The sequence below is a fragment of the Buteo buteo genome, chromosome 6, assembly GCF_964188355.1.
Source record: "Buteo buteo chromosome 6, bButBut1.hap1.1, whole genome shotgun sequence".
Taxonomy (NCBI): Eukaryota; Metazoa; Chordata; class Aves; order Accipitriformes; family Accipitridae; genus Buteo; species Buteo buteo.
The window spans coordinates 38915938-38942875 of record NC_134176.1 but is presented as its reverse complement, the minus strand read 5'-3'; the positions used below and the strand labels follow the sequence as shown (position 1 = coordinate 38942875).

The window sequence follows — 26938 nt, the reverse complement described above, 5'->3', positions numbered from 1 at the left end:
TTAATGGGGATATATTATAAGCATGCTGTGCAGCTTCAGAGGTTTTGCACTTCTAAGGCTTCTTTTATCTGTGGACTACAGCATATTTACTAGGAAAAAGGCTCCACCATATACCTGTAAGGCAGGCATTATCCCACTCTAGGTGAAAAGCTTTAGAGATGGTAACTCACTCAAGTTCACAAAACGGGCCAGTAGAAAAGATAAAAGAGAGCACAAGCTACCACCATTCTCCAGGCATTTAAAGCCTGGAAAGCTATTCCCCCCCAGCCTCTGGTCATGTTCATAGTTACCCACCGAAAACACATCCAAGAGTACAATAATGCATCACTGTGGTCAGATGCAGTAACTCCTTACACCTCAGAGCTCTTTCCTCTTACCAATTACAGCTGTGAAGGAAACACAGGCTTCACTTACATGCAGTATTTGAACTATAGGGAAGCACTTGCTGATGCAGCCTGGCTATCTAACATAGGAAATGGATGAATAACATTGGACAGAAGTGAATGAAGCAGCACTACTGCTTTAACCCAACCAGTACAGCGAACACCCTTCAATAGGGAAGAGGTAAGCAAGAACCTATCATTGTTCTTTTATACCGCTGCATGAGTATTGTCCTGGGGACAAGACAGAACACCACTACACATTGTCTGAGATTTTTCACCTGTCAAGGAAATGTTAGGTAGAAATACACAAAAGGTGGTAAAAAAGCTAGAGTCAGTCCCGCTGAGTGAATACATGGCATGCTTATTGTGGAGTTACTTGACTTGTTTGGGCTTTTAAGGAAGTTATGTATATACTAATCTAAGTCCAAGAGTTAAGTGGAATTTGAGACTCAGACCCATGCAGTTGTAAGAGTAAGATGCCACAGTTTTTCTTACAAAACTAAGTTGTAACTTCATTAGTAGCTTACCCAAAACCATAAGATACTAACCCTCAGTAGCAAAGGGGCAAGTTATCTCTTTATTGGCCTGCAGAGACCTGCTCCCCCTCCCACAACAGCTAGTACCTTCCCCCTCAAAGGAGGGGGGTCAAAACGGAGTAGAAATTCAACACTAACCTGATGCTCCAAGTTTGACAGAGAGACTTAGATTGTCCATAGAAGACTCTGAAGCTTTCCATCACATTTGACATGTTTACTCATTGTTTGAAAGACTTGAAAATCCTCTTAAGTTACCTAATCACATCCTGTGGCAAGCTGAAGATACTTGACATTCCTCCCTTCCCTTTCCCCACCTTCGGGGCAAGCTAAGTGTAAACATGGCACCAACCCAACTACAGCAGAGCCAAGTACCATTTAGGATCTCAAAGGAGTACCCTGTGCCCTCAGAGGTTAGCACAACACAGGAGGTCCAGGCACTGTCCCTTCCCATCACCTAACTGGCCTGTGAGATAGAAAGCATTGGGAGAGGCAGTGAAGGATGAGTTTGTTTTCTCTTCCAGTGCTGGCACTTCCTCTCAGCTGCAAATCTGGAAACAAATGGCAGCTCCTTTGTAAAAGAAAAAAATAATCACTTATCTACCTAACTAGGAACAGAAAAAGGGTAAGGCACCCCAAAATAAGCAATGGGGCAGGACATACAAAAAGGCAAAGACGCCCTTCAAATTTTTAATTACAAGCAGCAAACAAGAAAGGAGCCAGAAAAAGTAGCCAGTCTGATGTGGCATTTAATTCTCAAGACGACTCACAGCTTGCATAGATTCTTCCTGAAAACTTCCACGGCAATTCCTTTGGACTGTTCCCACTCTGCAAATTTGTGGCAGAATATACATGCTGCTGACAATCCAGCTTACAATATAAGGAGAAGATCAAGTAGGACTGCTGTTAACATCATTTCCTTTCACAGAGAAACCCACTCAGCTGCTTACAAGCTCAGAGTTAAAAATATCAGATCTAAGGCACGTACCTTTGTGGGAGACCAACAGCTATAGGCTTTGGCAGATGCACCCAAGCCAACTGCTCAAAGAGGCTACAGAAGTTGCACGCCAGCTTTAGCAACTGTTTTGCCATCTCAGTATTGCTCCTCCCTATCCAGCACACGAATGTCTGCCAAGTTCAGTATCAGACAGCACTGACTACATAAACTCAGCAACAAACTGTAATCAAGTGTAGTATCCATGATAAAACCAGCAGCTGAAGAATCCAATTCAATGCTTAATCACTGGAGTACAGATCTGCTGAAACAGTGGTTGAGAGCCTTAAAGGACTTCCTCACCTGCTAAATAATGATTAAGTTTCTAGACTTGAGCAGAAGCCTGACAAGTTTCTATCTTTACCTATTTCTTACTTAGACAAGTCCACATTGTACAGACTGAAGCAGCAGTCAGCATCTGCTTAACTCCTCAGACATCTAGCCACATCTGTGCAGAAGTACTACATGGCAAGGTAACTTTAGATACTTCAGAACTAGGAAATACAAAGCTGCAGTAGGCATGATGGGGAAAAGAGACACCACCCTGAGTGTTCAGAAGCTTTATTCTCTTCTTACTGAAGTAATCAATCCACTAAACTGAAAAAAAGAGGGATCAAGCAAGTATTTTGGCAGCTATACATCCACTGTGTTAGTATAGGACAAGGTACCCTTAAACCAAAGTTCTTACCAAGACTGTGATTTACTTCATTGAAGAGTTACTCAAGATCCTAAGCCTAGTGAAATTAAATCCTTCAATTCTTGGGACAAAGCCTTAACACACTGGGGGAGCACCACTTCAAAGAACACAATCTAAAGAGAAAAGACAAGTCTTACTGCATTTTAGGCTTTTTTTTTTTTTTTTTTTCCATGTTGAAGCTATTTAGGAGTTCTCTAACTTAAAACACAACCCAAGGAAATTACCAGAACAGAGCTTCTCCAATCCACAAGCACACTCAGATGAGACTAAGTCTTCAAAAGCCAGATGCATAACCCGATCTTTGTTCATTCAGTACAACCTACTAACTACAACTTCCACTGCTTTTATTAGTTGCTTCCAGAGGTAATTGCTCAATTTCCAGTTCAAAGCACTTTACACTAAACATGCAAGAAAGCCATCTCTGAGACACCTTATCAGTATGCTGCACACCAATGCATACACCTCCAAATGGCACAAATGGCCAATTAATTATATCATTGGTCAGGCAGACTATTCAAGTGGAATTAAAGCATCTAATTAACTTTCACCAGCAACATACTGAATGAAAGTTGAACTACTACATCATTATTAGAAGCCACAGTAAATTTAAAGATCAGATTTAAAGGCAAGAGTCTTGCAAGCAGTTTTGATCTTGAAAACTCCTTAAGGCATATTCCAGTTTTCATTCTTGGTAGTAAGCAAGTGCAGACAGCCAATTATGCCACCAAACACCTTTTTACCTTCTATAGCCACACAAACACTGAACATCCCAGGTTTTACTCCTCAAAAGAACAAGAAACAGTGTTAGAGAGCACACAGGCAACAGCATTCAAAGATAAGCAGTTACTGTAGGAGATTAACCTGTTAGGAGCTCACACCTATAGCCCATGTGCCTATACAGACCCGCAACTGCTCCAAGACCCCAAGCCTGTACAGTCTTCCATGCTCTTGCACTGTACATAAAGTGCTATGCATTCTATCTACACGGTGTGAGGTAAAACAGGTTTTACTGCACACTGCTGATGTGGTTCTGCACTGTGCAATTCTGCAAGTCTGTCTTGGCTAGCTTCCCATTTTAGTGTCAGAGTATCTGATTCTTTTCTTAAAACCCAGGCTCCTACAGAAGGGAATGATGAAACTCTTCTGCTGTGGGCTCCTCAGAGAAGGTTTATTCCCAGCCTAAAAAGGCAAAAGTACCCCGAGATCTCACTTCTGGAATGCTTGGCATTCCATAATATTTAAATAATTCAAGTTGGGAAATATTTCCTGGATGTTTTCCATTGTTCTTCCTCATACAGTTACAGCATAGCTGTGTCCCCAGAACACACACCTCCAGCTACCTCTTCCTGCTAAGCAAAACACCCGAGGCTGGTGTTCTAGATAACAAGCCAGCCGTTCCTGGTACCCTTAAAGCCACTAGAGGGCATTGAAATTTACTCTGAAAATAGGATTCAGTGTGAGAGGCAGGCCTTGCCCTATACTTTATAGGGAAGTCAGACTTTTGATACTGGCTTTCACAACTCAAAGTCCTCTGTCTACAAGGATCACATCACCACTTGGATGCTCATGCCTAGAACCACATGAAAGACATCCCACTGTTATCGTAACTGCCTTAGTGCAAGCCTTTAGCTTACATCAGCAAATTCACTTCATCAAGCCACAAATCACGTCAACCCTTATCTTCCCACCCTGGCACACCACTGTGTACATTGGTCAGGTTTTTGCCATCTCATTTCAATTTTTTGATAATTCGGAAGGCAGAAAGGATTTCTGAGCATTGTCTGCCCCATCTGCAGACGGCAATATTGTCTTCTTCCCTTCTAGGCTAAGTTCAACTGTCGCTACATGTTCCAGACCTACTTTCCTCATTCCCATCAAGTGCCTTGTTCACAGTTGTAGAGTGAATGCTTTAACATACTGTGTTTACATACACCCATGACAGATTCTCACTTTCACATGCTGCAAACCTAAACAAGGAGAACTGAAGGCGACTGACAGTCCTGCATTCAGATTTAACAAACAACAGATGAGCAGAGAAGCCCTGCACTCAGCTGAATCATCTCACTGTTCTATTTCAAGCAAGTACTTAAGTATTTGACAATGGAGAATAAAAAGCAGCTATCAAGAACCTTGCACAGGTTGGCCATGGGACTTCATAGCAAAGAGAATGTAGATGTTAATAGATGTTAAAAGCCTAAATTAGTAGTGTACCCTAGCTAGGCTAAATCTAGTTCATCACACCCATACTTGAGGGCTCAGAGTTTCCTTCCTCTATTCAGACAAAGGCCTTTCAGGGTATACATAGGGCCAAACCCATCCACCAAAACCTCTTGAAAATTCAGTTTCTAGTGCACTGCAGATAACTCTTCCAGGTTCTGAGGAACCACATTATCCCCTCAAGTGCTGCTCAACATCTAGTTTGAAACCAGCTTGCCCAGGGTGCCACACAGCAGTGTCATAGCCAGTGTGATACAACCACATTATTCCAGGGCTTGCATCTTGCCCTTGTGCAGTTCAGTAAGCGGGAGTACAACATGACAAACTACGCCAGTTTAGAGCATCTCCAGGTCATCCACCCAGATCCGTGAAGTCCAGGCAATGCTCTTATCAGGTCATAGGCATGTCTTCTACAGTTGCTGGCAAAGGTGCACATCCTTGCTGTCCTGGTTTCAGCTGGGATAGAGTTAATTGTCTTCCTAGTAGCTGGTACAGTGCTATATTTTGAGTTCAGTATGAGAAGAATGTTGATAACACACTGATGTTTTCAGTTGTTGCTAAGTAGTGTTTAGACTAAAGTCAAGGATTTTACAGCTTCTCATGCCCAGCCAGCGAGAAAGCTGGAGGGGCACAAGAAGTTGGCACAGGACACAGCCAGGGCGGCTGACCCAAACTGGCCAACAGGGTATTCCATACCATGGGACGTCACATCTAGTATAGGAACTGGGGGGAGTGGGGGCGGGGGATCACCGCTCAGGAACTGAGTGTCAGTTGGTGGGTGGTAAACAATTGCACTGTGCATCATTTGTATATTCCAATCCTTTTATTATTACTGTTGTCATTTTATTAGTGTTGTCATTATAATTATTAGTTTCTTTTCTGTTCTATTACATCATTCTTAACCCACGAGTTTTACTTGTTTTCCCAATTTTCTCCCCCATCCCACTGGGGGAGGGGGGGGCAGGGGGGCGGCGAGATTGAGTTAGCAGCCATGTGGTGCTTAGTTGCTGGCTGGGGTTAAACCACGACAAAGTTTAAAGTACATATAAACAATTTGGATCTACCCACCACCACTATACCAGATATGCAAGGAAAGCTTCCAGACAAGTGGCAGGATAAAACTAATTTCAATGCCAAGGTTGGGACATACAAGTTACCTCAGATCTCTGCTGGAGAGATGTATAGTTTTCTTTTAGCAGGTAAGTTCTTACAGATAGCCAATATGGATATTTAAAGCAAGACCAGACAATTCTGGTGTTAAATTATACCTACACTACATGTAGTGTAGATAGAAAGCTCTGCCAGCACAGGACAACAGCAAAGTGTTCCTGTGTTAAAAGCAGAGAGATTTACCTTCAGCTGAAGTTAGCCCAGACACCCTTAACTATTCTCACATTGAACTGGTTTGCCTCATTTTACATTAGCAAAGAAATAATCTACTATTGCTTTGAGACATATACCCTATTCAAGATAGAGGGAATAAATCCTCCCTATTCAACAAGCTTTATGCAGAGCCTTAGCCTACTATCTTTAAAAAGCTGAAGAAATAGTTTATCTTAGACTTTCTTGGAAGTAAAGTCACTCCTCATGCATGCAGTACTGCTCTCACACTTGGCTGGAACATCATACCAGAACACTGCAACTCTTAGCACAAATCTGGATGGAGTAGGGGTCTATTCTATTTTTTTTTAGTATATGTTGACATTCACTCCTATTCTCAGCTATAAGAACTCATGGTGAGTACACACAAGCTCTGTTTTTGCTAAGGAGACAGCATGAAGAACTTTGCATTATGAACAGTACCAAAAAAAGAAAGACTCTTGTTACTCTGAACAAAGGGTAGGAAGCATAACTGTTAGGATAGCTCCCAAGCATACTCTACAGGAAAGCAGTGTTTTATCTTTAGAGTTTAACTTGTAGCAGAGACTCAGAGCTATAACTCCTTTTTTCACAGGGCTTATGTAATGGGACAGCATTAAAGGTTATAACTAGCACTTCCAGGCTTTGCCTGGAGCTCTTAAGTACAACTCTAGCATTTACTGCACATTGTGTACCTACCCAGTGTTCATAAGCCTCTTGCTTAAGACTAAATACCAGGTACTATTACTAAACCAACATCTCTGATCCAGTCATGTACAAGCAGTCTAACTATGGGTGATGGGAAGAGTTTATAAACTAGTCTGAGAGCACGTAAGAAGCTGGGCTTCTGAAACAGAAGATGCACCTACTGCCCATGTAAGTTGAGTGTCCAGTCTCCAAAAGATAACAGTTGCAAGCAGCCATGGATTTTTTTTAATTACTGTACTTTTAGAAGCTATTTCAAAAGTTAACCTTAATTCACTAGTATGCTGCATGAAAGAAACAGCTGAAGCACTTCCAAGCATCTTAATTGCCTGATATTTAGAAGTGCTAAGTCAGTAGGAACAGAAAGAACCCATTTTCAGTATGGTCCTACAGCCAGCACAGGCTGGCTATCAGGAACTGCAGTATCATGAGAGCTCCTGTAGTCTAAAAGCTGCTCAACTTCCAACATATGTCCGTGCTTCAACCAGGAGGCTAGAGCTGTCCAGACTGCCTTCAGTAGCTGTCCATCTAGACTTGACCACCAAGGCAAGTGACTAAATCCAGCTCCAGCCATACAACTGGCAGGCAAAATTTAAGTGTCAGTCCTGCCACAGGAGTGAGTTGTCTGGCTGTAGCTCATAGAAGGCCAAAGCAACAAGTTCAACACATAGCAGGGGATCAGAAAACACAAACCAACAGTAGGAATGCAACATGATTGTTCATGGGTCGAAAAACAGACTGGAAACAGGAGGCTGTTACAGCTCAGGAGTACACAGCTAAACTTGTTGTTTACTGCCCTTAATTGCCAACAATCTTAACTCAAGCAGTGGTGCTTCTACAGCTAGGATAGACCCTTATTTTTTCATAAATTGCTTTATCTTACTTAAAGCTTGTACTTTCCACAAAACCCTGCCAAAAAGCAGTGAGCAACGCAAGAAAGGAAGTACAGTTTTATTACTGTTTTAAAGTGTAAGGTCAGTAAGTGCTTGTGAATTACTGCAGTGGCATAGCCTTCATGAGGCTTTGAGAAACAATTTGGTAAAGGCCTAAACCCTCAGATTAAAATGTTAGAGAAGTTGGCAGATTCTGGAAACTTAAAAGAGTTTATTTCTATCCTGTTTGGAGACTATTTGTGACCAAAATTACTTACTTCTTGCTGTCCAGCAAGAGAAAGGTTTTAGCCTCAAGCAACAGTAAGAAAAACCTGTTAAGAGATAAAAGTGAAGTTTTGCTCTTTGACATACAGAATATTAAGTAGACAACCTAAGTATTTGGGCAGTAGCTTTTTTCTGAAGCTACTTCTGTTCAAGTATTTAATATTCCTTTCCACTGTCAAGCACAGAGCACTATCACTACTACATGTCAAGTTTCAGCACCTGCAACTTGAACCCTAAGAGAAGAAAACTGCTCACAAATTAAAACTAGTATAAAGCTTTATCATAATCCTGTACCTCACTGGTACAAATCCCTAGGTTTGGCTGCGACAGCCTTGCAGTGCCAGGCCAAGATTTTTAGAGGCTCCTTAAGGAGCCAGAACCTACAGAAATAGCTAACATCTAGGTGCTTGAATTCCTGTGGGATTTAGCACCCATCATCCACCCAACTCACTGCCAGAAAACTTGCAACAGTACCCCATGATCTGAAACAGCAGTAGCATGTAGAAGCTAGAATCCCAAAGAACTTCTCAAGTAAGGTGATCAGTCTTTCCCCTGCCTTACTATGGAAGTCACTTGCTCCCCATAAGTCACACAAATGTCTGCAAAGCAGCTGTTCACAGTCAGTACAGAACTGCAGTACTCTGGAAGCAGAGGCACTCACAGAAAAAACAGACTAGCACAATCAATACTGAAATCTACATTCATAGGGGAACAGAACCCGAAAGTACTTAGTCAATTTGAGGCTACACCTTAAAATGAAAAACACAGAGAAGAATGTGTTAGACTACATCTTCTCTGAGTTTATGTGCACTGGCACCTTTCACAGCAAAGGTTTCACACACAACCTCTGTAAGACATCCACACTGCCTTGAAAAGGATTGAAGCAGTTGACTTCAGGGCACAACCAGTTCAATTGACATGTGAATTCTATGTTGGTGGTACTTCCAGAAGCACAGGCACATCCATTGCTGATTCTACTAGAGGCTTTCCAGGCCAAGGCAGCATTGCTTCTTCAGCCTGTAGACTAACAGTGCAGAACTTGGTCTTACTAGTTGTGTTGGGTTTACACGGCAAGGTTTTGGTAGCAGCATGGTGCAGAGGTGGCCTCTGTGAGAAGTCAGGGGCTGCCCCATGCTGGACACAGATGGTTCCACAACATACCCACGGCAGACCAAAGGTGAGCCCATCAGACAAGTTAGCAGTGCCTCTGAAAACAAAAGGCAAAATGTCACATGGTAGAGAAAGAAGTGTGAGAAGCCACAGTACAAACAAGGTCAGAGAAGGTGGTGCTCTAGATGCCGAAGCAGAGATTCCTCTGAAGCACATAGAAGAGACCATGACGGAGCAGGTATTGCCCTGCAGCCCATGGAGAGGATGCCACACCAGAGCAGTTGGACATTTCCTGAAGGAAGCTGCAGCCCATAGAGAGCCCACGATGGAGTAGATTTTTTTCTGAAAGATTGCAGCCCATGGCAAAGACCCATGCTGGAGCAGGGGAAGAAGTAAAGAGGGGTCTAGCAGCTGGGCAAGGTCAACAAACCACACCAGCAAGGAGGAAAGCAGAAACCTTTCCAGTTTGCAGATTCTAGGCACCATCCTCACACTTCAGCTAGGAATTGCCCATGCCATTTGGTCCTGTGGATAACTCAGTGGCATCTTGCTCATCATTACAGGTGACTGTAGCATAAGTGACATGTAAGAAATACAGGGATAGTTTGAAATCTGGAGAGGAAACTTTCCCTGGCATAAACAAATAAACCACCAAATAAATCAACCAAGGGAAGGAATGGGGAATTAAGTGAATGCAAATGATTAATTACCATTCTGCTTAATCTTGTCATGTTGACTGACACCAAGTCAGAGGTATTGAGCCCTCCTGTCTTTCCAGAGCTGCTGACCTTTCAGATTGATAAAGAAACATCTGTCTTTTGTTTTTCTTTTCTAGCCTAATAGCTTATATTGCAATTACCAGAGTGGATTCCAAGCTTCAACTAAGACAGACACTTGCCAGTTACTCATTCATCCCTCCACAGTTGCCTCTTCAGTAGCTTGTAGTGTTTGTTGAATCACTGCCATTTGAGTTTTAAAGTGGGATAACTCTATAATCTTACTCAGTTTCCACAAAGACTTCCCCCAAAAGGGAAATCACACTTAAAGGGAAGCTTCCTACAAAGTCAAGCTCATGGTCTGAAAGCAGTAGGTCCAACTAACACTGTTCAAGCTGAGTAGCCTCTGCATACAGCACTAGATTTAACATAGATATTGCCCTATAATACCTCTGGAAAGATTCCCAAGAGCCAGCTGCACACTTAAACATCATCAGCTGTGAACAAGGTGACACTGGGTACCATCAGTTTCCTCCCCAGAAAATACTTAAGACAGAGGCATGTCCGTCCCTAAGGTAAGGGGAAACTTCCTGGTGCTTTCCCTTCACTTCAGGGATCTGGAGCTCCAAGCCAAGTACTCAAGATGAATAAGTCAGACAGCAGCTTGACAAGAATTTCAGTTAAAGAGTTGATATTGCAACCCAGAAACTGCTTTATCAGCAAAAATAAGAACAGAGCTGGGTAATGAGGAAGAAGAAAGTACTCCCTACTCTTTGAGAAAGAAATTCTTCCTCAAACCCTGTCTCCCGCCTATTTTAAGAGGTTTCCTCTATTCAGAGCCATCAAATTCTGATTGTAATTTAGTCCAGGGCATTAACTAAGCAAGCTTCATCAGTGTCAGCATTTATAAATGCTGTCTTCAGTTAGTATCTTGTCGAATCCAGTAGTGACTTCATTCAGATGCTTTGTGTAAGCAATGCCTAGCACTGCTGTCAATCACCTCACAACAAAACAGATGCCAAGAGAGTCTTGTATTTTTACATCAGCATCTGCTAGTGAAACAAAAGCCACTAGCAAGTCCCACTAAAGCAATTTTAGATAAGTATGGTTCTACCCATCTGAACATTGGCATGAGATTTAACAAGATTATCTCTTCTCACTTGATCCTAATTGGTTGCCCTAGGAAATGCATGGATATGCATGAACATTCGTCTGCCATACAGTGAAGAGTTGACATGCTTGGCTTAGGTTGTTTGTGGTAATCCCTAGGTTTGCTTTCTAATAAATACTAACCAGAGTCAAGCCAAAGATAACACCCTATTTTGTCCTCTTAATCTGAGGTGACCTCATCCTGTCTATCATCAGCCTTCTGGCACTTCCTGAATATAAGTGCTTGTATTTTCCATGGTTTCATGCAACATGAAAACAAGGAAAGAGAAGTGAAAGTCATCTTTAGCATTTGCTCTGACATGCTGCACTTAATCTTTGCACTGAAAGGTTGGTTACATCTCTACACCTGAGAAGAGTTTATCAAAGCTGAACAAACCAAAGGAAAGCATGTCAGGTGGAAAATGTATGTGCAGTTTAACTTGATTTACTTGCCCCAGTGATTTCCAAAGAAAAGCATGAATTCCTGAAGTTGAACTCACCTTTGCCAGGAGGAAGGCTTCAGGCAGCGTTCAGCAAGAACTACCAAGTTCGGAACTGTTCTCCCACTCTCCTTGCCCTGCCTGAACAGAGGCATACACAGTACACATCTTGGAGGGTGTAGAGCAGATTTTGACAACAGTCTGGACATAAGGAAAAAGCTAGTCAGACACTTTTCATCTACAGCTATTCTAAAGGTGACACTATCAGTGAGCAGGTTAACTTGGAAGTAGTTATAGTGGAGGTTCCCCACTTAAGGCCAGATGTGGACATTTTCTTAAGAAAAGCAATAATGAGCTAAGAGCTGCATGGGACACCTGAGAAGGTATCAAGTTTAACAGGAAGAACAGTTACTGTGATAAGATACCTATCTTTTTTTGACACAGGGAAAGAAAGATATGCCTTTGGAACTCAGTATTCTTTGCTACAGAGAAAAACCTGCTGACAGCTGAAGTTAGACTTTCTATTTGGGACTGTCATTCACTCAACAACACAAATGTTGCTTGTGGTTTTAAAGCTTCAACTAAAATAAAATCCTTCTCTCTGCAAATTGCATGGGATTTTCCTAATGAACTCTTCCTATCTATTCTGGGGCTCCTGGCAAGGCGGGGCAGGGGGGAAGTCCCTGGGTTACATAAAGCAATTGTGGAAGCTTTTTTGCTTTTAGTTTGTCTCACGCCAGCAGAACTAGAAGCAAATCTTGGACACTATTAGGTAAATTCTTAGAGTTCCAACAGGAAATTTAAAAACTTAGTTTACTTCTGACACTCACCAGCTATTCAAGCTAGATCGGAGTCTCAAATATTTGGGCTCAAGATGTACTTGTCATACAACTGGGTCAATTCCAGAGATGAAGGGCAGGTTTTAAGAATGCTCAAATTTACTCAAGTGTGGCAGTCTTCTTCCTCCCACTCAGTTCCAATTTCAGCAGCAAAAAACCCTACCGTTCTAGAAAACATACTGAGTTTTTCTGAAGTTAACTCTACAGGCAAAACTCAGTTTGGAAGTTGAGACTGATTTTATTTTTTTACTTACTTCCATGCAAGAACCACACAGATGAACCAGGATAGCTCTTATCCTAGGAGGATGAAGCTAACATAGCAACACATTATAGCTGCCTTTACACTAACAGATTTTACCAAACAGAGCAGATGAACTAAGGTGCTTTGTCCTATGGGTGCTTTTACACCCCAAGTAGAAGTCTGCAAACCATACACTGCAATATGTTGATGAGCAATAGCTACCTTCAGTTCCAATACTGCTGCCAAAGTGCTTGAGGTAAAGAAGCACTTCTGTGGTAAAGAAAAGCTCAACTTCTTTCTGTTTCCGATCCAGCTAGTTTGGAACTCCTTTAGGTATCTATCCTTCACAATAAAAATCCTGAAATTTAGATACTCATTGACAACTGAGGACAAAGACAAAAAAAGCACCAGCAGCCCTAGTTTCACATTGATTGCTTCCCACTCCCCATCCTATTCACACTCAAGAGGCACCTATACTATTGACAACATGGCAAAAATTTAACTTGACTAGTTATTTAAAGCTCCATCAGCCACCTTAAATGTAATCCTGATTTTCACAGTGTGCATAACTGATAGGTGAGCTGTGAAGTTCAGGAGAATTCCTGCAGTTAGATTTTAACAACTCTGCAAGTTTTAAGAAGGCTAGTAGCTTAGGTGACAGCTCAAGTCCAGGAGAATACAATTTTTTTCTGCCAGCACACTTGTTACTTCAGAGGAACCAAGGACAAAACCTGGCAGCCTTGGAAAACCTCTTCAACAGCTACAGCCAGTAACATCCAGACTACTTTGGAGGCAACTGGCCTGCCTCAATGGAAGAGTCCTTAATTTAAAAAAGAAAACCACCACCAAGTTGGAGCATAAAGGACTTTCAGAGTTCACTGTGAAGAAAATGCTCAGCTCCCTGGAAGTTCCTGAAGATGAGCATCCAAAAAAATATATTTGGGCTGACATACTTCCAGACAATGATTAATAAGCTACCAGCAGCAAAGTATGTTTATGTCCATTTTGTAAACATCTGTAAAAATTGCAGCTACTACTCCTACATTTCAAGCTTAAACTAGGAAGAGTAAAGTAAGTACAAGACCAGTTACTGCCACTGAGAAAACATCCCACCTCAATGCAGCAGAACATCACTGGCTATACAGAGCACCTAACAAGCTAAAGCCTATAGAAGACAGCTTTGACTTCCAATCCTGCACCTAAGTGTGCAATTCCTGCTCCTAAAAATACTGGCTGTACCTGTGTAATAGTAAAGGAAAGATAGCGCATAGACACTGACAAAATCAGAGGAATGCTAGTAGCAACCCTGAGAAAAATTCATAGCAAATTCCTTCAATGTTTATCCCCTTATGGAAAACATGAGCCACTCGTTAGGTAGCACAACCACCACTGAAATACCTTCTTCCACTATTTGGTATTACCTATTCATATAAGCAGTAGCCACTTTGCCATCACTTCAGATTTTACCTATAAAGCTTTAGGACAGCACCTCTAGCATAACCTGAGGCCTTTAGGTACAGCCAGAAGCACCATTGTCTTACAGTCAAGTAAACCCATGGACTTGTACACATGTGCAGTGCACTTAAGATATCCTATCCCATGGCAACTGCTTTCAGAAGCTAAGTTAAAGCTCTAGCAGGATAGATTTCTGCATCTAGCATAATTATCAGGAATACTTCAGACTGCATCTGAATAGAATGCAATTGCATCTAATTGAGGGCAAATAACACCACCAGCAGCAGCGCTGAGAATCCTACTGGCTACAGTTTACTACAACAGCAGGAGGATACAGCAGCAGCAGTGCTGCGTTACTGCCTTACACCAGATCCCTTACCTAACAGAACTCCAAAGCCTTGGAGGTAGATATTAGTACTGTTTAAGTTAAAAGGGTGGAGCAAGTTGTTCTACATTTACATATTTTGATATTAAGACACAGAAAGGGAAACAAGTGAAGTTAATCTCTAGAACTGTGTGCAATGAACACTGCTTTTTTGCTACAAACAGCCCTGTTCATTTCATACGTATCAGTCTTATGGACTTCTACCTTAGAAGCATTTTGCTTCCACTAAGACTGAGAAATGTACACATTAAAACTCATCTTTCCCTTACAAGTTTGGAGCATATTATGCTTTAGCATTCCAGACACATACCCATTTTTAAAAGCTCCTTTTGCACACAGCTTATCTACTTTTGCAACTTTTAAGAGCAGAGGAATAAGCCAAATGCAAAACTCCAGGCAAAAGCCAACGAGTTACCACCATTCTGTATGGTAACTAGACCTAAATCAGAAGTAGCTACTTGGCACAGACAGAAACCCCTTTATCTGCCCAGTATCTACAAACTCCAACTCATTTAATGTCCTCCACTTGGAAATTACACCCAAGAGCTTCTGGCTTTTTAGTTCTTAACCCACACCTCATTCCACCAAGTATTTGTTTAAGCCTAAGTGTAGACTGCATGTAAATCCGCTTCAAAGAAACAGGAAGGGAAACGGTTTGATGTACCAGCTAGAGTAGGCTCTTTAATCTTCATGCTACTCAAGCAAGTCTATGATGCAACAAAAGATTATCATCCTATCTGCTTCTGACTAGTGTATATCTAGTACACACAGAAGCAAGATCTAGAGATAGTGTACATCTGGACATCTTTCCTAGGCATGTGTCCCTGTTGTACATTAATGGATACCACTACCTTTACCAGGTATGCTTCCACTACTATACCAGTGAGTATGCTACCTTATCTATTTGATTCCTGGTTCACTCCCCCCTCTATACCAGAGGTAGCCACACTGCTGCTTCTGCAGCCCAAGGAACAGCCATGAGTCCGCTCAGTTTCATGGTGGCTGTAGAACATAAGATAGTTACCTTTACATTAAGACTGTATAGGATTATTTTCACTTGCTGGAGTGTCAAACCCTAAAGTATTAGAATTATAACTGAAGGATCAGATGATCTCTTATTTCAGGTTCTCTGTACAACCAAAGAAAAAGTTCTTAACCCAGTATTCTAGGACTCCACAAGATTATAGAAGCAGCATTATTCTATACATCACAACAAGCCTAAGTATAGCAGCTAAGCTAGTGGACTTTTCTCATCAGAAGGCAGAGTATGGCTTCCCCATGCAATTCAAGTGATTGATCTCAGTCATGGAACAGGGATGGGCAACATTTTCCACATTCCTTCTAGTCTGTGACCCAGCTAATGGTAACAGAGGACTGGTGGCCAAGAGAAACTCTGAAACCAAATCTGCCCACTAAGTGTTTGGATCCTCTCCTCCCTATTTGAAGATCAGCACTTCTCTCTCAATACGATTCCAACTACCATTAACTGGACCAGTGGCCAAGAAAAACCTCAGAAAAGCAAGTTATTTCATCTGTCCTGCTTCCCCATCTTCCTTACTCCTATGCACCTTCCCTTCCACTTCCTGTGATTCTTTCTATCAGAAGCTCACCCATGAGAAAGCCCTCGCTTTTACCACCCCCCCTCCACCCCAGCTTTAATCAATTGTCTCAGTGGCACAGAACAGCAGGCTTCCTCCACTCTGAAAATGGTGAATAGATTCAGCCTATGCCTTGCACAGAAAGAATGTTGCATGCAGACAGTCTGCTTCTTTCCCCTTCCAAGTCAAAGATCTTGGTGCAAGGCAACCCAGTTTACAGAACTGTGGCACATGGTCTGGGTCTGTGCTCAAGTACTGAGCAGTGTGGCACTCTGTGGCACTTACCTGTGTACCATCCTGCTCTCATTCATTCGTGTTCTTCATCCAGAGGCAGTAGTTGCTCCTCAGGAACTCCAGCTCCAGCCCAGCACAGGAGTCTGGGTGCCCATGGCAGAGCAAGTTATCTGCCTACACACACCAGTTTCTGAATGGCTTCCTCCACCTGCATGGAAGAGTCTGCCAGCAGCACTGATGGGTAGCTTGTCTAGGCTTTGCTGCCAGACTCTACTTGACAAAACCCTGAGCCAACCTTTAATGATGCAGCCTCTGTTCCTATAGTAACTAGCATTATTCTCCCATCTCCAGGCACAGGTGCTTTCCCTCAAGGTCTAAGTTCACTCTCTTTTCACACCTACCACTCACTTCCCCACTGCATAGCTACGTGCCACTCCAAATGAGAACACCTGTCAGGGGGCTCTCAAAAGCAGCTGGCTCAGCCACAAGCCAGTGGGAGGCAAAAATGCATAAACCCAACATGCAGGCATGTCCTCCTAAGCAGGCTACAGCTGGGAGACCACCAGGGAAGAGTTTGACAGTGCAGGCATTTGGAGGCTTATGGAGGCTTCTAGGCCACTGCTCTGAAGACAAAAGCACAACTGCTCCAGAGAAGCCATCATGAGAAACATCTGACAGAACCACCTTCCACCAAGGCTGCTACTCCAGGCTACCACTGGCACCTTAGCATCATTCAGTCAGGACCAGACCAGTCTTAAGGCCACCTTGGAAGGGTCACGCAGACTAGAATGAATCCCTTTATAAGCCAAAGCCTCTGTTTGCTCCATCACCCATACACACACTGTAGGGACTGCACTTCCAGTACGTAGGCCTTTTACTCAGATAGCACAAGCCTCCCTCAGCAATTCTTGTAGGGGAGCATAACAACCATATTTGTCTCCTCAATTTTGTAAGGAATAGCATTCGTGAGTGGGCAGGCCCACTATACAAGGCAATGTTTTCCTCAAATGAGCAGATGATTCTTCTCTAATGCTCATGAATATCGCTAACACTTTCTACAGCGTTACTGCAGCATCCCACAGGAGTCTAAGTTGCATCAGGAGGCTACTCTGATAAGGAGAAAAACCATCCAGGACAGGAGCCACGAGCCTAATTTCAAGGTAAGGCCTCATCCTGAGGGAGCTGACTGCTCTCAGGCTGAAGAGCCGCAGATAGCCTACATGAGGTCACATACAAAGAGCTCCTTTGTATGGTGGGTGGTTGTTTTCACTGCCCTGAGTGCAAGCTTTACACTCTGGTGTGACTAGCTACGCTTCCCTGCTGTTACTCTCCTATGGCTACAATGCCTCCCCAAAAAGAGAGGGCAGAGGTGCATTCTCAGTCATGACCAGAAGGTTTTCCGTGCCAGAATACTCCCTTCTCATACCTACAGGCAGTAAAGCCACCACACACCAAAAGCTTCACAGGGCTCACATGCAAGCTGCTGAACACAAGCCTGGACTGCTCATGTAGAGCCAGTCAGAAGACTGAGACAGTTACAAACCACATTCATCACATCCTGGTAGTTTCTCTGTGTAAGCAAACATCTCACACTGACCTCACACCTTACCCAGGAAGTTCCAGCGGGAAAGAGATTCACCCACAGCAAAGGCAGCCTTCAGTGTCGGGGCAAGAACTTCACAAATGGAAGAGCTTCTCACAAACAAGCATAGGAAGCTGAGAGTCCTATCAATGCAACGACCGTAGTTAAGCTTGTAACGCAACAACAAAGTAGGCTTCATAGTTCAAGTCACAAGTTGGAACATCCGCTTCCCTGCCAGAACTTCACTCGATGACAAAGCGGTGAACTACCACCACTGCACACCAAGCTTTGCCCAAGGTCTGCTGTGCCACAGAGTCCCTGGATGTCAGTACCAGAGACCTTGCGGCAGCTTCTGGGGGGCTCCACCAGGAAACCATCATGCTGTCACACAGGAGGCCAAGCATGACAGTTGGCACAGCAGCCTTCAGGGATTAGCTTCAGTTTCACCTGTGTTGGCTCCACATTTAGCTTTTAATACAAGCATAAAGTTTATTGTGTAACACTTAACTGCACTGTCAGATGTGCCAGCCCCAGAAGAACTGGGGATTCGGCAGCCAAGTAGGAGACAAATGGGTTTTTGTTTGTTTGGGTTTTTTTGACATAGTAATGTCGCAATTAGTTTGAGATGGCAGGATAAGAACTTCTAAGATATTTAAACAGCAATATTAATATTCCAGAGCTACTATACCACTGAAATGAGGTTTACAGTCATCTTACCAATTGCTTCAGGCTATCTGGAAATGAAAGAAGCCAAGACAGCATCTGTTCTGCACTGATGGCAGTGAAGATTACCTTAGCACATGACTAGTGCTAGAAACTTGAAAACTAGTCCAAGAGGTTATCACTGTAGTTGTTCCACCAGCTACCGAGCTTGCTGCCACCACCAGCAGAAATACGTGAGCAGTTTCCTTTTCTGTATCAAATCTTTTGGTGGCAAGAAATCTTTCACTAGCAACAAAGGTCATTAACATGAGTGAAATATTCTCGTAGCCAACTCAGCTCAGGCAACTAAAACACCAACTCTAAGACTACACAGAGCAAGTTGGATCCTACAGTGTTTTTCTGTTTAGAACAGGAATGTATTGGAACATAATGTTTTAATACTTCTCCACACAAGAATTAATCCCGTTTCTCAACACAGTTGCATAATGTATCAAAAGCAAGTCAGATCTGTTTCTTTGGTACACATCAAGGAATTCAGCTGTCCAACATTAAAGGTCTAAATAGGAACAAGGAGAGAGAGAGAGAAATAATTAGTATAGCTCTATATACAATTAGAGCTTCCACTTAGGGAAGAACATCTCTCACCCAACCAAAACAGAGTATCTGTAATGAAAAGCTATTTGCCATAGGGTAACAAATCTGTCCTGTCAGAGGATGCTTTTCTAAAGACTTGCCTTCAGGTACTTATTCCTTCACTAAAATGAGTCTTTCCAACAGTAAGGAAATCTAAAACATTAAAGTGCTTCAGTCGTTACTTACCAGTGTAGACCTTTGCAATGCACAGTGATGATTAAGCTCAAACCAAGAAACAAAATTCAGCCATTGAAAACCTTTCCTAAGTTTCACTCTTCTGTTCTAGATCTTCATATGGAGCCCTTTGTTTTACATTTTTATCATATGTCCTTTTCTAATTTCTTCCCACCATGAAGAACACAGTCTCCCTAATTTTAGTAGAGCATGTGTAAAGACACCCGCTTTGTGGAACCCTCCCAGCAGGGCTACAGCGAGAACACACAGCAGAACACCGGCTCCTTGGCACAAGCTGCAATGCTGCTTGCTCCTCCAGAGGGAATGGCCAAGCTGCAGGAACCTTTTCAGCACTTTTTATCAAGGTTCTTATTTGGAGTTCTAACTAGCCAGCTGCAGCAGGGAATTCCCATTGCTCTGTGGCACTCCAGTTTATACACTGGAATCTGTGGGTATCTTCATAGTTTTACCATCTACTACCGCCCTTCACAACAGCACTGAACTGGAATGTCCCCCCATCTCCAACCAGCATGCCTTCAAGGAGGTACATTGCATGTTTCCATACATGAAACTAGGAAGAAAGTTACAGTGACTGCCCTGCCCTCCCATTTCTTAGTCCTCTGCAGTCACTGGGGGGTACAGATCCCCAATCTTCCAGAACAGCTTTTGACTGCCGCAGTCATGTTCTGCTCCTTCTGTAAGCACCCACCATTTTCCTATGCTAGTATTTGTCATTACTGCCACCAACAGTTCTCTGCCATAAATGGAGCAAGTTCATAATGGTCAAGCATTATACTCAAAAAGCAGGGGCCTACACAGATCTATCTTTCTGAACTAGAATGACAAAGGTCACAATTTATTGTCCAGATGGGGGAAAACAGACCTTAGTGGCACAATCTATTTATTCTGCTATGAAAGAGTACTGCTCAAATGCACCACATAGTAGGTGATGCACGAGCCAGCCCAGTCAAGCTCCCCATCTATCACTTTGGGGTCAAGGAAGGGAAACGGCAACACCTGGCTTGTCACACAACTCCAGATCTCATGCCAGCAGAGAGAAAGAGGCACACAGGAAGTGAATACAAAGTAAAGCCTGATTATCTTTTTCCAGAAGGCAACATCCTTCAGACATTTTCCAAGTATAGTCAGTTGATTGCTTCCACAATGCTCTTTAGACCTACAAGACTAGAAGTGACCAAGCAATTGCCTAACACAGCAGAAGCTGTTCTAGAGTCTGTCAAGTGAGGAAACAAGTCACACAACAGCCTTGGGCTTCCTAGTTATTTCTAGAACACCCAAGATATTAGACTTACTATGGGCCTTCACTGGGGATAGTTGTTATTAACTGTCAGTGGGCCACAGTGTAGGTACAAAAGCCAGATGTTTCCTACAGGTCATTGACACTTCCCAAGTCTAAGGGATTCATGTCACTGCTCATAGTTTTACTATAACAGAAAACAGCAAGCTTTGTACATCTTTTCAGAGCCAGAAGTACCTCAGCAGGCCCATAGATACTAGCTGCACTTGTAATTTACCTTGGTATTCAAGTAACCATCTTGAATTAACTCACTTCATCTGAAAGTTTGATCCCTTATTGGCACAAGAGATGTAGATATACCTATTTCCTTCAATACCCGTAGCTTTTCATAATCTTCTGCAAACAGTAGCGAGACTTACTCCTCTGCCTGTGTATTCAGTGACAGCGCTGGCTGCCTAGCTTCGCAGCAACACTACAGTAGTAAGAGGGAAATGCAAGGCAAAAGATCAAGAACTTGCTTCAAGCATTATTGCTGCTCATTTAAACTCATTGAGTAGGATTAAAAACTTCTGTTCACCTTTAAAAGCATTTCAGCTTGCAAGTATTGTAGTTCTAGTGCTTACCATACAAAAAAGAAAGTGTGAAAGGGTAAATATCACACCTAGCAATTGAACACCTACAGGATCAGACCCCAGAACTGCAACACTAACACACACACACTCCTCCCCATCCAGGGAGGGGTCCTGACAGGAATACACTCTTGATCAAAAGTCAGCATGACAAACACTGGTGTAACTTGATAATTATCATTGAAAACTGAATAATAAAGACTTTTCTTGTGTACACTGGAATCTAAAGTATGGCACCTTTAAACTAATGACAACTTTACTGGCAACGTCTAGTCACAAGAAGAGATGAAGCTCAGGGGCTTATGGTATCAATCAACATAGTTGCAAATGAGTAAACCAAACTCCCCACCTCCACATGCACTTAAGCATGACTCTTAAAAGGGTGAGAAGACAGGCTTCATGAGTTAAACATCCTGAAAGTTCACAGCCTTGCATTTAGGAGCTCATAAGTTAAAACTTTGAGGCACATCTTTCTACAGAACTGTAGACATCGGTGCTCACAGCTGATATTCTCCCCCAGTCATGAAGGGAGAAATAGCGAAGTCAGAGAAACAGCAAAGTCAGTTCACTTACTTCAAGCAAAAAGTAAATCAGTAGTCCTTTGTATTTGGTTTTCCACTCTCCTGAAGTAGCTCCCATTCCAAAGACGACACAGCACAGGGAGCAATTATACTGCCTTGTAAAGTACAGTATTTAAAAATGTCATATATGGAAACTGTTTGATAGACAGGCTCATTGTGCAATTATGCACTGGAATCAGGATTTTTTTTGTTTTGTTCTTTGTTTCAATTGCTCTTCATTAAAGCATTTAGATACCAGTGCTGATGAAGGGCCCTAGTCATCCAGCCTGACTCTTACTTACACCTCAAAGCTCCTCTTTATTTGGCACCACTCCAATTTTGAGATTTATGCTTGATATCGGGTGATACAGATATATGCATAAGCACCCCTATGTTTCCTCATCCTTTAAAACAGGTCTCAAGAATTTATGGCACACACTAGTTCTGATCTGCCACGTTCTAACAGTTGCTGTTACACATCTGGCCGTAAAAGAGGCTACACAGCGCAGCTGAACATAAGGACACCAGTGCAGCCAGTACACTTTCCATAGCTCTGAGAAGCATTTAATAGCCATCACAGTCAAACAGTGCTTCTATTAAAAAAACTAGAACGTTGCACTAAAATCCCTTATTGTTATACTTTGGCTGAGTAGGGATTCCAAAGGCTCCTTGTCTTGCCTAACCATGGCGTAAGTTAATTAGGTACTACATTTCATAGCATTTCAGATTGATGGGTCAAGAATGCACATGGTCAATGCATCCAACACGCCTGCAGAGAGATCAAGTTTTTCCACTTACCCAGAGCAGTGCTTTTATTGCAGCATTGGCTGAAGAACAGCTACTGTTTTGCAGCTTTATAATTGAAAGCTCTCATACTACTCCGTAGCGGTGCTGCAGTGGTAACATTAGCTCACTGGGAGGACCATATTTAGAAAAGATGTTGGTTCTCCCCCAGAGCAATGTAAGAGTTTGGTAAGTGAAATTAACAGCCCCAGTCAGAGTCAAACATTGTCAGATTAAAAAAACAGAGCTAGACTCCTACGGGGAGAAGTCTGGGCTGAATGCATCTAGCTTTATTGCAGAGATTCATTTAATCCCTACTTGGGAACATAAAAAAAAAGGAAAACTCCTAAAGCTCTGCGCTAGGAACAGGGGCTACATTAAACGCAAGAGGAGCAATATAAAACCACAGCCTGCCACCCCCCCCCCCTTTTTTTTTCTGCAGTAAACACCAACAAGTCATACCGATGTCCACACCTCGCGCATTCAGCCGGTACCCGGCTTTTAACGAGCGGGGAGGCCCCTCCGAGGGTCTGCGCCCGCGGGGAGCCGGGCCGGGAGGCGCTGCGAGCCCGCCGCGGGGCGGGGGCGGCCGGGGCTCCCCGGGGGCGAGCGCCGGGGCTTCACCTGCGGCGCTGACAGGGCGCGGGGGCGGCGGGCCGGGGGGCAGGGCAACCTGCCGCGGCGGGGCGGGCGGGAGAAGGGGCTAGCCCCGCCGCCGGGGCGGCGGCTCACTTACCCGGGGCCCCGTGGCTCGGTGGCCGCGACCCTGAGGCAGATACGCCAGCAGCAGCGCCAGCAGGAGCGAGCGAGCCCCCGCGCTGCGCCAGGCCCGCGGCACCATCGTCCCTCGGGGGGGGGGGGGGCGGCGGCGGGGTAGCGGCGGGACGGCGGAGCTCTGCGGCCACCGGAGGCGGCTCTCCCGGGCGGCCGCCCCTCAGCCCGGCGGCGGCGGCGTGTCCGTTGGCCGGCGGCGCGCGCGGTGCCCCGGGCCGGCTCTGCCCCCTCCCGCCGCGGCAGGTTACCCGCCTCGGCCATGGGGATGCCCGTTATAAAGCCGCGGCGGGGCGGGGCCGGGCGCCACTGACTGCGGCGCGCACCTATGGCGGCGCGGCCGCCGCGGGCTGCAGCCAATGGCGGGGAGGCAGGGTCGTCCGCCCCGCCCTACTCCACCCCGCCCCGCCCCGCCGCCGCTCCCGGGTGTGAGGCGGGCGGCGCAGGTTGGCCCCGGGCGGCCGCGGTGGTGCCGGCGGCCCGGCGAGGGGCGAGCGGTTTCCTCAGCGGCTGACGGGGCTGCGGTAGACGACCAGCCGGCGCGGTCGGCACTCTCCGGGGGGGGGCTGCCGGGCTCCGCCGCCCGCCCCAGAGCCCTGCCGGGCAGCCCCGGCCCCAGCCCCGCGGCGGCGGCTGGCCGTGGCGGTGGCGGTGGCGGTGACGGTGACAGCGACAGCTGAGCCGCGCGGTCGGGCCGGGCCGACGAGCAAGTCGGTTTGGCGTAGGAAATTCCCTCATGGTCCACGTAGCGTTTTCCTTTGGTTCGGCGCTCTTGGGCAAAGGCTGCCGTAGAAACAGGTTCGTGTCTTGTCACTGCCGTGCCAGGGCTCCGAGCACGGGTGACCCACAGAGACTAACCCGTCCCTGAAGATCTTCCCCCTCCTTTCCCTACTGCAAAAGGAGCCCCACGGCCCGTTGCTCTACATGGCCCAGGAAAGCCTGGGGACCTCGCTGTGGAGGTGATACGCTTGGGGTCTTCGGCAATACGTACCTCGCACCCGGAAAAACCATCCCCAGATCAAGTTTGACATCTCTTGAGGCAACCAGCCCTTCCAGGCTGCATGTGACTCCCAATATGTCCAAGCATAACCAGGCACTCGATAATGGGAAACACGGGTAGAAAGTCAGTGTTGCGTCACACAACAGGCGAGTGGGTGCAGCTGTGGAGCCGGAGCAGGGGAAAAATGGAGATGCATCTACCGGCTGGGCCCAAGACTCTGCAGGCACGTCTGTCCGATTAGGAGCCAAAGAGGGAGAAGTACCGCGGCGGCATAATGGCAGTAAGCTGTAGACCCTGAGCAGTGGAGGCGAGGAGCAATGCCAAGCCTCTGTCTACCTGCTGACTGAGTGACAAAGGTATCTTGTGAACTGGACTGACTTGCATTTACATTGAGTCCTTCATTTTTAAATTACAAGCATGAGTTTGATGGAGAGCATGGCAGGGAAGAGGCCCAATATTTCCCAAAACAATGTGCATGGGAGGTCATTGCTGTGCACATAATAGTCATGATAACGTTTTTGCGGGACTGTTTTGTGGTGCTCTTATGGAAACATAGAAGACATGCAATTTCTTCATACAACTTATTTAACTTTACTCAGTGACCTTACAAGAGGCAATACTCACACTTGTAAAAATTCCCTAGAGTGTATCCGCTAGGTATGGGGAGGGGCTGCTACGCCCACACAAAGAACCTTGTTACACAGTAGAAGTCATACAATTCTGGCATCTTATCAGAGCAAAGCAGGGTGTTTAGCCATAGCGGTTGCTTTAATCTTTCTTTTCTTTAAAAAAAAAAAAAAGTATTTATTTAAAAAATGCCAGTACGTAACATTTTGTCATTAGCCTAGGCAGGATAAGCCGTTTGTTACTCACGCGGAGCTCTGCCAGTATTCATTATTCTTGGCTTGCAGATCTCTCTGGAGCTCCAAACCCAGCACCCCATACAAGCCTACCGATGTACCTTAGTCCTAACCCTCACCACTTTGCTATCCTGGTCCTAAGCTTTGCCAGCTCTTCTTCAATATGGCCTGCGGTATCCTCTGATTTTCCATTTCAAAGTCTCTCTGATACACACCTGAACTTCTGCCATTCCACATGACATGAGCAGAGAGACCTTGAGGGGAAGAGAAGGAGGAGAGCTGGGAAATCTGAATATGAGTGTCCTTATGTACATCAGGATCAGCTCTGTTGAGGTTGGACAAGTTATACCAGTGCACACCTGACATCTGTGAAAAGACAGGCAGAATCTAGTACAGTTTTGTTGAGGCGGTGATCCCACTACTGAAGTACCACATCACCTCATAGTTAAGTCTTGATTAAATTCCAGTCCAGATAACAATATCCCACTTGCCTACATTCCACCTCTCCAGTTTCATAAGGAGTTTTTTTGCATCTGACCTATTTTGTGTGATGCCTTCATGTGTTCTTTATCACTTGCACTTTAAACGCGGATGTCTTTCTTTGGTGTATTTTCCACAGACAAACCCATGCATACCAGGATCTCTCTGCTATATAAATACTCATTACCGCCATGAAAAAATGGTTGTTTTCCTGTTCCCTAACAGAGGATACCAGCTACACTGGAAGCCTACCCGCCAATGCCTATGAGGCCCTGACACCAGCAGTGTCTTAACACCAAGTAAAAGTTCCAGAGAAGGTCAGAAATTCCCAGTAACGGAACCTTTTGACCCCTCTATGGTCAAAGCTGTTATAACCTTACAGCATATACTTCCAGCCTTGACCAATATTCCCATGGCCAGGTGTTTCTCTGTGGGCATGTATATTTCCTTTGCAGATAGTAACTGCCTTAGTGCAATAACCAGGCCAGAAGGGACTCCGCAGCCTGGCCTATCTCACAACCATTAAATTTCACTGAGCTGTTCTGAGCCCAAAAACCTTAGCGAAGCACCATCCAGGTGGATGGAGGACATCCAGCCCCAGTTTAAAGACACCAGCAAGCGAGAGACTACATGTCTTTGTTCCAGGGGTGAATCACCCTCACAACTGAAAATGCTTGCCTAACTCTTCAGCATACTGGGCCTGGTACTCCGGTTGGTATAGGTGCACTTTACTGGTGTGCCATCTTCAAAGAAAAATCTAGGTAAATGAAACAAACTGCTGAAACAGAAAGTTTTGTACCACTAAATTGTCTGTTAATTCTCCCCAGGTTGGTGGCAAGCAGGAAATGCCTGCCTTGGGCATCAGTGGCATTGCAGAGATGCTGATGAGCTGAGAGGAGGCTAGTGTCCAAACATAAGAGGAATTGGGCGCCTAACCTTCTCGCCTGAGCTCTTCCAAAAATCCTTGCCATCACTCTGAGGATGCAGTGCCAGATGCTGTGCTGGCACAGTGCCACTTCAGTCAGTGGTGTCTCACCAGCAAAGAACTTGCCCAGGGTGTTTAACTGAAAACTACAAAGAGAGAGGGGCATGGAACTAGAAGGGAAGTTGTTCTTCATGTCCAGGCATTCATATGCCAGGCCCAATGTTCGGATCCTTCCGAGGCAGATGTAAGCCCAGCTGTAATGAATTCAACTATGCAATGCTGCTGGAGGTAGCACTGAAACTGGTACCGTTGGGGCTTGTTCTGTATACCAGGTACAGCCTACAACTTGCACCTCTGAAGACTTACCCCAACATGTGCCTATATGTGTTGATGATTAATATCTTGTTG

At 44.6% G+C, this 26938-nt stretch overlaps 1 protein-coding gene across 2 annotated transcripts in view; it reads right to left on the bottom strand.

Moving 5' to 3' along the window:
• Window positions 1-23335, bottom strand: part of SMOC1 (SPARC related modular calcium binding 1) — a 139838-nt gene extending 116503 nt beyond the window's left edge. Inside the window, exon 1 of one of the 2 annotated variants that reach the window (XM_075030517.1) lies at window positions 23231-23335. In XM_075030517.1, coding sequence (XP_074886618.1) covers window positions 23231-23335 — 105 coding nt within the window. Of the gene's footprint in view, window positions 1-11520; window positions 11641-23230 lie in introns of those variants that run through there. The other variant, XM_075030518.1, reaches the window with a different exon arrangement.
• Between the last annotated feature and the right edge of the window lie 3603 nt (window positions 23336-26938).